General features: G+C 37.0%; 1 protein-coding gene across 2 annotated transcripts in view; it reads right to left on the reverse strand.

Moving 5' to 3' along the window:
* Nucleotides 1-13,288, reverse strand: part of LOC143247856 (uncharacterized) — a 393,539-nt gene that overhangs the window by 1,251 nt on the left and 379,000 nt on the right. The window contains exons 4-5 of one of the 2 annotated variants that reach the window (XM_076496405.1): nucleotides 3,472-3,565; nucleotides 2,479-2,518 (exon numbers count right to left, since the gene is read on the reverse strand). In XM_076496405.1, coding sequence (XP_076352520.1) covers nucleotides 2,494-2,518; nucleotides 3,472-3,565 — 119 coding nt within the window. In that variant the 3' untranslated portion in view covers nucleotides 2,479-2,493. Of the gene's footprint in view, nucleotides 1-2,478; nucleotides 2,519-3,471; nucleotides 3,566-13,288 lie in introns of those variants that run through there. The other variant, XM_076496404.1, reaches the window with a different exon arrangement.

Consider the following 13,288-nt stretch of genomic DNA (forward strand, 5'->3'; position numbering starts at 1 on the left):
TTCTAGTTCTTTCGTATCAGCTATGGAACATTTTATTTCTACGCCCCAGTTGTTAGCACTGTCCTTTCTCGTGCTTTCTTTTGTTCTTTAATCAAGCAACGAACGTTTCGACCGGGATTCCCCATTAACATTCGGTGAAAGCCATTCTTCGAGCTGATACGAATTTTCAATTATATATACGTATTTGTGTCAGTTTTGATACGACAATAGTATTCTAAGGCAAGCAGTTGTCACGACACGCGCCCCTAGACGTAGAACAACAAAATATTTAGTAGAAATTAATATCTCAAGCCAATAATCTGTTAACGGTTGTTAATCACGGAGCACTGATAGCAGAGGGAGGAGTCGGGAATGTTTCTAGTTGCATACTAATTGTGTGATGGTTGCACTGAGGTATCGTTATGAGAAAGGGTTTTGTGGCCCTCAGGCAGGCTCGTGCCTGTCCGGGTTTAAATATTAAATGTGGCCCTCCTTGGCCCGACCAATAGCACGTGTCACGTGCAGCCTTCCTTCCCCCTCATTGTCTTTTCAGAGGATTCGTTCGCACATTCGCGTGGGTTGCAAAGTCCGAAGGCCGCTGTGCGACTGAGATAAATCCTTTCTCTACAAAGTCACTCAAATTACAAAATAAACCATGCAAATATGACCAAGTTTGAAAAGACTAAAGCAAAATGTGCCAACGTGCTTTGTCGTGTAAATATTCATCGTTTAATACATATTCTCAAGTGAACATTACTGCAGTTGTGTATAACAGCCGGCGCAGCCAGTGAACACCAAAGGCACGTGCTCCAATCACAAAATTTTAACCCGATAGCAAATTCCCTCTTCGAATGGACAACAGAAACTTGTATATAATTATCACATAAAATTGTTTTTAGTTTAAATTCAATGGACACGGTTAAAATAAAATAACAAGTAATGTACCCATAATCCCCCTCACTAAAAACTAAAATAGATTCGACTATATGCTTAGCTGATTATATGTATATTCTCAACTGAACATTGTTGTGGTCATGTATAACTAACTGTCTCTATAACTAACTGAATATATTGTTGTGGCCATGTATAACTGTCTATATAATTGAGTAAATATATTGTTGTGGTTATGTATATTTCATTATACGTAATCTGAATTGAACATTGTTATAGACATGTATAACTGACAGTAGTTCTACTAAACTATGATGGAACTGATAGTAGTGCTACTAAACTATGATGAAACTGACAGTAGTGCTACTAAACTATGATTAAACTGATAGCAGTGCTACTAAACTATGATGGAACTGATAGTAGTGCTACTAAACTATGATGGAACTGATAGTAATTTTAAACTATGATAGAACTGATAGCAGTGCTACTAAACTATGATGGAACTGATAGTAATTCTAAACTATGATGGAACTGATAGTAATTCTAAACTATGATGGAACTGATAGTAATTCTAAACTATGATGGAACTGATAGTAATTCTAAACTGTGATGGAACTGGTAGTAATTTTAAACTATGATGGAACTGATAGTAATTCTAAACTGTGATGGAACTGATAGTAATTCTAAACTATGATGGAACTTATAGTAATTCTAAACTATGATGGAACTGATAGTAATTCTAAACTGTGATGGAACTGATAGTAATTCTAAACTATGATGGAACTTATAGCTGTGCCACTAAACTATGATGGAACTGATAGCTGTGCTTCTAAACTATAGACTTAATAATTCTATTAAATGATATTTTTAAGAATGATATGAAATTGTATTTTAAAACAACACAGATATGTAGCCTGATGAATTTTTTATTCATAATATTCAGTTTCTGAATATACAATATTTTCTCGTCAGAGTATTTGTGTGAACTCTAACCAATAGGTGGCGCTACAATTTTCAGTGTATTATAGATACATGGGGTTGTTAGGATGGACTTGGATTTCAGCCAAAACTGCTGCTAACCTCTGACCTTCGGCCTTCAGGCGTGTCACTAGATGGAGATTCCCCTTTTGGTTTCCTCTCCATGGATCACAGAGGGTGTGTCGTCTGCACGCAGCACCTTGCTTCATGTGCAACCCCACCCACAAAAATACGGAGTGGTGGACACCAACAGCGAGGACGTGTGCATGTAGGCCTCTCACCCACAGCCCACACGAGCAAGGGGAATTTTAATTACAGGATGGGTTTCAAGTCATGCACATGTTGTGTGTATTGTCCCAAGAAACAACTCACGCTATTCAGATATTTTGTGTCTTGTAGGTTTCCAGGAAATAACTTTACATGGAGATCGTAACGAACTGACTGGCATAACTTATATTCAAATGGAACATTTTAAATCAACAGTTAGATCTGGACATATATATATACAAACTAAGTTTTATTCAAAAGAATTGCTTGAGATACAAGATGACCTTGAAAATGTAAAGGCCAATTTCTTGAAAGATATGCCACGAGGTATTATTTTCGCTTCGAACAAGTCCTACCGTTAACTAAAACATCTTCTTTCTATAAGATTGGTTGATGGAACCAACTGAAAAACATTCAACGTAAAATCAAATTATTTAACGAGAGTAGCAAACAAAAACTAAACAACTCTCTCACACAAACATAAGAATGTAGCTGAAATAAAACTGACAAAAATAAACAGAAATAACTAGCTGAAACAAACATAACATAAACAGAAATAACTAGCTGAATCAAACATAACAGAAACAATTAGCTGGAACAAACATAACATAAGCAGAAATAACTAGCTGAATCAAACATAACATAAACAGAAATAACTAGCTGAAACAAACATAACATAAACAGAAATAACTAGCTGAATCAAACATAACAGAAACAGAAATAACTAGCTGAATCAAACATAACATAAACAGAAACAATTAGCTGGAACAAAGATAACAGAAACAGAAACAATTAGCTGGAACAAACATAACATAAACAGAAATAACTAGCTGAAACAAACATAACATAAACAGAAACAATTAGCTGAAACAAACATAACAACTAGAAATAACTAGCTGAAACAAACATAACATAAGCAGAAATAACAAGCTGAAACAAACATAACATAAACAGAAATAACTAGCTGAAACAAACAACATAAACAGAAATAACTAGCTGAAACAAACAACAGAAACAGAAATAACTAGCTGCATCAAACATAACAGAAACAGAAATAACTAGCTGGAACAAACACAACATAAACAGAAACAATTAGCTGAAACAAACATAACATAAACAGAAACAATTAGCTGGAAGAAACATAACATAAACAGAAATAACTAGACGTAAGAGACATAACGTGAACAGAAATAACTTCTTCATTTGTTTTGTTTTCGGATATTCGTGTAAAACAAATGAAAGGGCTATTTGTGCTGACATTTCTCAATTTATAACAAATAGACTAGAAGAAAGACAGACAGTCAGAAGCACTCACCGCCAACTCTTACGCTACAGAATAAAAACGAAGTGACTTACATCGAGGCTTCTTTTATCCTCTGTAGTGACAGCAGTCCCGATCTATTGATGGTATCCATGGTAACGCAAGAGTGTTCGTCGAAGGAAACATTATCTAGAGAGAGAGAGAGGTATGTGAAGATACAGAAAGTACAAGAAACACTTGTAGATATTTAACATCTCTTAAAGAGTTAGAACTTTATCTACTGTAGTAAAAGTAATTTTCAACAGAGTGTTTCTTATTTAGCGATAAGTTAATGAGATTAATTAACAAGACATCCTTAACTGGATATTTGCTGCTGAAGAAAAATTGAGGGACCGTTGAGAATTGTTGATAATGAAGTCGTTATCTGTAGAGATGATGGTGTGAAGAAGACGACTCCAGATGAATAAAACTGATTAATTTATTGTTTTTCTGTGTATGGTTCAACTGAAGTTATAAGTGGTTGAAAATGAGGTCCTGTTGAGAGCACAATGAATTACACGCCGCGACGCCTGGTGGGTGGGAGGTAAAGTTTTTACAGGTTTAATGATAGCTGATAAGATCACAAACCATCACGACTACGCTAGTTTCATTGTATTTCTAAGATGGTAAATGAATTCTTCACAACACTTTATTCGATGAGGAGATTAAGCGGGTCTCGAATTTTCCGAAGAGACCGAAACCCCCATGTGTTGTTATTAGCCACCTACCGAGCAAAACGGTGGCAAGCCTCGTGCCGCCACTCGCTGACGTCTTCATCTTCAGTTGCCAATTTTTTGATTTATGAAAGGAGAAAGTAGAATAGGGGATCCTATGATAGTGGTACAGTGGGTACAGGTTGACACCATACAGATTTATTGTATGATAGTGTTACAGTGGGTACAGGTTGACACCATACAGATTTAGTGTATGATAGTGTTACAGTGGGTACAGGTTAACACCATACATATTTATTGTATGATAGTGTTACAGAGGGTACAGGTTGACACCATACAGATTTAGTGTATGATAGTGTTACAGTGGGTACAGGTTGACACCATACAGATTTAGTGTATGATAGTGTTACAGTGGGTACAGGTTGACACCATACAGATTTATTGTATGATAGTGTTACAGTGGGTACAGGTTGACACCATACAGATTTAGTGTATGATAGTGTTACAGTGGGTACAGGTGAACACCAGATTTATTGTATGATAGTGTTACAGTGGGTACAGGTTAACACCATACAGATTTAGTGTATGATAGTGTTACAGTGGGTACAGGTTAACACCATACAGATTTATTGTATGATAGTGTTACAGTGGATACAGGTTGACACCATACAGATTTAGTGTATGATAGTGTTACAGTGGGTACAGGTTAACACCATACAGATTTAGTGTATGATAGTGTTACAGTGGGTACAGATTAACACCATACAGATTTATTGTATGATAGTGTTACAGTGGATACAGGTTGACACCATACACATTTAGTGTATGATAGTGATACAGTGGGTACAGGTTGACACCATACAGATTTATTGTATGATAGTGATACAGTGGGTACAGGTTGACACCATACAGATTTATTGTATGATAGTGATACAGTGGGTACAGGTTGACACCATACAGATTTAGTGTATGATAGTGTTACAGTGGGTACAGGTTGACACCATCCAGATTTATTGTATGATAGTGATACAGTGGGTACAGGTTGACATGATACAGATTTAGTGTATGATAGTGTTACAGTGGGTACAGGTTAACACCATACAGATTTATTGTATGATAGTGTTACAGTGGATACAGGTTGACACCATACAGATTTAGTGTATGATAGTGTTACAGTGGGTACAGGTTGACACCATACAGATTTACTGTATGATAGTGTTACAGTGGGTACAGGTTGACACCATACAGATTTAGTGTATGATAGTGTTACAGTGGGTACAGGTTAACACCATACATATTTATTGCATGATAGTGTTACAGAGGGTACAGGTTGACACCATACAGATTTAGTGTATGATAGTGTTACAGTGGGTACAGGTTGACACCATACAGATTTAGTGTATGATAGTGTTACAGTGGGTACAGGTTGACACCATACAGATTTATTGTATGATAGTGTTACAGTGGGTACAGGTTGACACCATACAGATTTAGTGTATGATAGTGTTACAGTGGGTACAGGTGAACACCAGATTTATTGTATGATAGTGTTACAGTGGGTACAGGTTAACACCATACAGATTTAGTGTATGATAGTGTTACAGTGGGTACAGGTTAACACCATACAGATTTATTGTATGATAGTGTTACAGTGGATACAGGTTGACACCATACAGATTTAGTGTATGATAGTGTTACAGTGGGTACAGGTTAACACCATACAGATTTAGTGTATGATAGTGTTACAGTGGGTACAGGTTAACACCATACAGATTTATTGTATGATAGTGTTACAGTGGATACAGGTTGACACCATACACATTTAGTGTATGATAGTGATACAGTGGGTACAGGTTGACACCATACAGATTTATTGTATGATAGTGATACAGTGGGTACAGGTTGACACCATACAGATTTATTGTATGATAGTGATACAGTGGGTACAGGTTGACACCATACAGATTTAGTGTATGATAGTGTTACAGTGGGTACAGGTTGACACCATCCAGATTTATTGTATGATAGTGATACAGTGGGTACAGGTTGACATGATACAGATTTAGTGTATGATAGTGTTACAGTGGGTACAGGTTAACACCATACAGATTTATTGTATGATAGTGTTACAGTGGATACAGGTTGACACCATACAGATTTAGTGTATGATAGTGTTACAGTGGGTACAGGTTAACACCATACAGATTTAGTGTATGATAGTGTTACAGTGGGTACAGGTTAACACCATACAGATTTATTGTATGATAGTGTTACAGTGGATACAGGTTGACACCATACACATTTAGTGTATGATAGTGATACAGTGGGTACAGGTTGACACCATACAGATTTATTGTATGATAGTGATACAGTGGGTACAGGTTGACACCATACAGATTTAGTGTATGATAGTGATACAGTGGGTACAGGTTGACACCATACAGATTTAGTGTATGATAGTGTTACAGTGGGTACAGGTTGACACCATACAGATTTATTGTATGATAGTGATACAGTGGGTACAGGTTGACACCATACAGATTTAGTGTATGATAGTGATACAGTGGGTACAGGTTAACACCATACAGATTTAGTGTATGATAGTGATACAGTGGGTACAGGTTGACACGATACAGATTTATTGTATGATAGTGTTACAGTGGGTACAGGTTGACACCATACAGATTTAGTGTATGATAGTGTTACAGTGGGTACAGGTGAACACCTTACAGATTTAGTGTATGATAGTGTTACAGTGGGTACAGGTTGACACCATACAGATTTAGTGTATGATAGTGTTACAGTGGGTACAGGTTGACACCATACAGATTTATTGTATGATAGTGTTACAGTGGGTACAGGTTGACACCATACAGATTTAGTGTATGATAGTGATACAGTGGGTACAGGTTGACACCATACAGATTTAGTGTATGATAGTGTTACAGTGGGTACAGGTTGACACCATACAGATTTAGTGTATGATAGTGTTACAGTGGGTACAGGTTGACACCATACAGATTTAGTGTATGATAGTGATACAGTGGGTACAGGTTGACACCATACAGATTTAGTGTATGATAGTGATACAGTGGGTACAGGTTGACACCATACAGATTTAGTGTATGATAGTGTTACAGTGGGTACAGGTTGACACCATACAGATTTAGTGTATGATAGTGATACAGTGGGTACAGGTTGACACCATACAGATTTAGTGTATGATAGTGTTACAGTGGGTACAGGTTGACACCATACAGATTTATTGTATGATAGTGTTACAGTGGGTACAGGTTGACACCATACAGATTTAGTGTATGATAGTGATACAGTGGGTACAGGTTGACACCATACAGATTTAGTGTATGATAGTGATACAGTGGGTACAGGTTGACACCATACAGATTTAGTGTATGATAGTGATACAGTGGGTACAGGTTGACACCATACAGATTTATTGTATGATAGTGTTACAGTGGGTACAGGTTGACACCATACAGATTTATTGTATGATAGTGTTACAGTGGGTACAGGTTGACACCATACAGATTTAGTGTATGATAGTGTTACAGTGGGTACAGGTGAACACCAGATTTATTGTATGATAGTGTTACAGTGGGTACAGGTTAACACCATACAGATTTAGTGTATGATAGTGTTACAGTGGGTACAGGTTAACACCATACAGATTTATTGTATGATAGTGTTACAGTGGATACAGGTTGACACCATACAGATTTAGTGTATGATAGTGTTACAGTGGGTACAGGTTAACACCATACAGATTTAGTGTATGATAGTGTTACAGTGGATACAGGTTGACACCATACAGATTTAGTGTATGATAGTGTTACAGTGGGTACAGGTTAACACCATACAGATTTAGTGTATGATAGTGTTACAGTGGGTACAGGTTAACACCATACAGATTTATTGTATGATAGTGATACAGTGGGTACAGGTTGACACCATACAGATTTAGTGTATGATAGTGTTACAGTGGGTACAGGTTGACACCATACAGATTTAGTGTATGATAGTGATACAGTGGGTACAGGTTAACACCATACAGATTTAGTGTATGATAGTGATACAGTGGGTACAGGTTAACACCATACAGATTTAGTGTATGATAGTGTTACAGTGGGTACAGGTTGACACCATACAGATTTATTGTATGATAGTGTTACAGTGGGTACAGGTTGACACCATACAGATTTAGTGTATGATAGTGATACAGTGGGTACAGGTTGACACCATACAGATTTATTGTATGATAGTGATACAGTGGGTACAGGTTGACACCATACAGATTTAGTGTATGATAGTGTTACAGTGGGTACAGGTTGACACCATACAGATTTAGTGTATGATAGTGTTACAGTGGGTACAGGTTGACACCATACAGATTTATTGTATGATAGTGTTACAGTGGGTACAGGTTGACACCATACAGATTTAGTGTATGATAGTGTTACAGTGGGTACAGGTTGACACCATACAGATTTAGTGTATGATAGTGTTACAGTGGGTACAGGTTGACAGCATACAGATTTAGTGTATGATAGTGTTACAGTGGGTACAGGTTGACACCATACAGATTTAGTGTATGATAGTGTTACAGTGGGTACAGGTTGACACCATACAGATTTACTGTATGATAGTGTTACAGTGGGTACAGGTTGACACCATACAGATTTAGTGTATGATAGTGTTACAGTGGGTACAGGTTGACACCATACAGATTTAGTGTATGATAGTGATACAGTGGGTACAGGTTGACACCATACAGATTTAGTGTATGATAGTGATACAGTGGGTTCAGGTTGACACCATACAGATTTATTGTATGATAGTGATACAGTGGGTACAGGTTGACACCATACAGATTTAGTGTATGATAGTGATACAGTGGGTACAGGTTAACACCATACAGATTTAGTGTATGATAGTGATACAGTGGGTACAGGTTGACACCATACAGATTTAGTGTATGATAGTGATACAGTGGGTACAGGTTGACACCATACAGATTTACTGTATGATAGTGATACAGTGGGTACAGGTTGACACCATACAGATTTAGTGTATGATAGTGATACAGTGGGTACAGGTTGACACCATACAGATTTAGTGTATGATAGTGGTACAGTGGGTACAGGTTGACATGATACAGATTTAGTGTATGATAGTGATACAGTGGGTCCAGGTTGACACCATACAGATTTAGTGTATGATAGTGATACAGTTGGTACAGGTTGACACCATACAGATTTAGTGTATGATAGTGATACAGTGGGTCCAGGTTGACACCATACAGATTTAGTGTATGATAGTGATACAGTTGGTGCAGGTTGACACCATACAGATTTAGTGTATGATAGTGTTACAGTGGGTACAGGTTGACACCATACAGATTTAGTGTATGATAGTGTTACAGTGGGTACAGGTTGACACCATACAGATTTAGTGTATGATAGTGTTACAGTGGGTACAGGTTGACAGCATACAGATTTAGTGTATGATAGTGTTACAGTGGGTACAGGTTGACAGCATACAGATTTAGTGTATTATAGTGATACAGTGGGTACAGGTTGACACCATACAGATTTACTGTATGATAGTGATACAGTGGGTACAGGTTGACACCATACAGATTTATTGTATGATAGTGTTACAGTGGGTACAGGTTGACACCATACAGATTTATTGTATGATAGTGTTACAGTGGGTACAGGTTGACACCATACAGATTTAGTGTATGATAGTGATTCAGTGGGTACAGGTTGACACCATACAGATTTAGTGTATGATAGTGTTACAGTGGGTACAGGTTGACACCATACAGATTTGGTGTATGATAGTGTTACAGTGGGTACAGGTTGACACCATACAGATTTAGTGTATGATAGTGTTACAGTGGGTACAGGTTGACACCATACAGATTTATTGTATGATAGTGTTACAGTGGGTACAGGTTGACAGCATACAGATTTATTGTATGATAGTGATACAGTGGGTACAGGTTGACACCATACAGATTTGGTGTATGATAGTGATACAGTGGGTACAGATTGACACCATACAGATTTATTCCTAACGTCAAGTAGTTGAAATAATCGCCTTAGCAACCGATACTTTCCTTCCTTCTTTTTAACAGTTCGAAATATCGTAGACTCATTAACAAAATAAAATAAATACTTTTACAGGTTTAACTTAGACGCATTTAGATATTAAATCAGGCCAACCACAGATGTGTTTGTGGTTGACGACATAAGCGCTCCACGAGCGTGACCTTTAGAAGTTGTGGTTTGTTCCCCGACTATTTTTTTTCTCTAGACCAATGGACTAAAAACTGGTGGATTATTATTTTTATCTTTGTTTAAATATATTCAATTTCTCAGCCACTAAACAACAGCGTTTACTTAGTTATAACGAAACTACTTTCAATAAGGAAATCAAGTCGCTGACATACAGATACGTTGTACCAAAATTACATCTTCACACTGCTTAGCATTTTATAGGTAGCGTGATCTCATAGAAAAACGATCGCCTTTGGGAAGGCTACATATCCGTCGCGAGATAATCATAAATATGTTTTCAGATAGAAAATTTAGAAATTTCAAGAGAGCTATGTCCCTTATACTGGAAAGCAAAGAAAATGATCAACGTGGGGTATCAGAACCATCCAAATACAGACTTTGAATAATTTGTACCCTCATCCGTGGTAAACAAAGTTTAGTGTTAGAAGGTGAGATTTCACCAATAAATTGATTAAAAGCAAAGGCTTAACACCTGTCTAAGAAACAGTATACAACATAATAAAGAAGGATATTCCTTTGGAAACCAAGCCAGCATCGGATATCTCAATCACCTAAAGAATGAAACGGGTATTCGTACTATTCCCTAAAGAAACATAATGATTACGTTGCTTATAAGGCTCTGGGCAATCTAATTGTTGGCATGGGAGGTTAGAACTCTTCATTTTGGATACTAGATAGATTATGAAAAGCATCAAGAAAGAGAACCATGCACATGACATAGCAGCATAGCTGTAGGTGGCGAAATTTATTGTAACGATGTGGTGTGGCCCTAAAATCGTTTTAACATAACGTATTTAACTTTATGTAGTATATATATGTTTTTTTACTTTACAAACTGTCACTAACATATTGTTGCAAGGTTCATCGATTTGCCCTTCAAACGTTTTCATTAAAGGTTAGTGGTGTATCATCAGAAGGAAATGTGAACTATTTTAACGTTTTCACAGTCTAGTCCTGTATCCATTTGATTATTATCCTACACTGTTTCTTTCTCATACCACGGAGTGTGTTAATAGTACATTAGCCCTGGGTCTCAAGAACATGTACGTGTTTATCTTTGCCCTCGGGTGTTAACACTGTGGACTGTTTATTAACTAAACCAAAGATTTTATTTAATCAATACTGGTGTTCTTTTATGATTGCGTGAGCAACCAAGAAAATGATGTCGTAACATCAGTTGGTGTCAGCAGTTATTTAAAAACAATATACTCCAAGCTCAGATAAACGACAGTCGGCAGGCGGCCTGTTCTCTTTCGAACTAGTTGAATGAGATAAATTAATGTCTGCTTCATCCCTCGGGGAACGATGTGGCTTAGTTTCTCAGAGAGGACTAGTTCGAAATAGCAGGAGGTAAAGACATGATGGATTCATCTGTGTGGGTGGGGGTGCTCTACAGGTGTTTACCCGCTGTCATTTCAGTATGGTGTTTGTTCGTTTAAAAACCTGGTAGTGAAAAAAACAATTTAACAAGGAAGACAAGAGGTAGTTTATCAAACACCACTTTTTACAAGCACGAGGTTATAAAGTTTACACAGCTTTACCTGCTAGAGTTGACTGTATGTATTACTCGGAACTGATGTAAAGTTTACACAGCTTTACCTGCTAGAGCAGACTGTATATATTACTCGGAACTGATGTACAGTTTACACAGCTTTACCTGCTAGAGCAGACTGTATATATTACTCGGAACTGATGTACGGTTTACACAGCTTTACCTGCTAGAGCAGACTGTATATATTACTTGGAACTGATGTAAAGTTTACACAGCTTTACCTGCTAGAGCAGACTGTATATATTACTCGGAACTGATGTAAAGTTTACACAGCTTTACCTGCTAGAGCAGACTGTATATATTACTCGGAACTGATGTAAAGTTTACACAGCTTTACCTGCTAGAGCAGACTATATATATTACTTGGAACTGATGTAAAGTTTACACAGCTTTACCTGCTAGAGCAGACTGTATATATTACTTGGAACTGATGTAAAGTTTACACAGCTTTACCTGATACACTGTCTCTTTTAATAGGAATTGTGTTCGTTTAACAGTTAGTTCCGGTCCCAAAGAACTTTTCACTTGACCTGACGAAGCAGGTGATTTACTTATATCCTGGTTCTATCATACTGGCTATTCGCAGCAGGCAGCGTCTCAAGGTAGAGGACCCGTGATTTATACAAGCTGGCTTTCCTTGACATAAAGCACAAGATAACCTTGTCGAGAGGCTCCTTCAAAGATAATGTGTTTTTTTCACACCCAGTACTATGGATAGTTTGTATGAGACATATACACCACACCAGGATTACAGGCGGATCATTGTCTAGAAAGTGTAATCCAATCTTCGATATGATAAAATAGTGTAATCTAACCTATGATGAAAGTAAGTTAAGGTTATCTTGACTATAATGAGGTGAAGTTAGGGTTATCTTGACTATAATGAGGATAAGTTAGGGTTATCTTGACTATAAAGAGGATAAGTCAGGGTTATATTGACTATAATGAGGATAAGTTAGGGTTATCTTGACTATAATGAGGTGAAGTTAGGGTTATCTTGACTATAAAGAGGTGAAGTTAGGGTTATATTGACTATAAAGAGGTTAAGTAAAGATTATATTGACTGTAATGAGATTAAGTTAGGGATATTTTGACTATAAAAAGGTTAAGTTAAAAATATATTGACTACAATGAGGTTAAGATAGGGTTATATTGACTATAAAGGCGTTCAGTAAGGGTTATTTGACTATAAAGTAAGTTAGGGTTATCTTGACTATAAAGAGGTTAAGTAAGGGTTATATTGACTATAATGAGGATAAGTCAGAGTTATCTTGACTATAATGAGGATAAGTTAGGGTTATATTGACTATAAAGAGGTTAAGTA

Source organism: Tachypleus tridentatus, chromosome 3 (assembly GCF_004210375.1).
Source record: "Tachypleus tridentatus isolate NWPU-2018 chromosome 3, ASM421037v1, whole genome shotgun sequence".
In the NCBI taxonomy this organism is placed as follows: domain Eukaryota; kingdom Metazoa; phylum Arthropoda; class Merostomata; order Xiphosura; family Limulidae; genus Tachypleus; species Tachypleus tridentatus.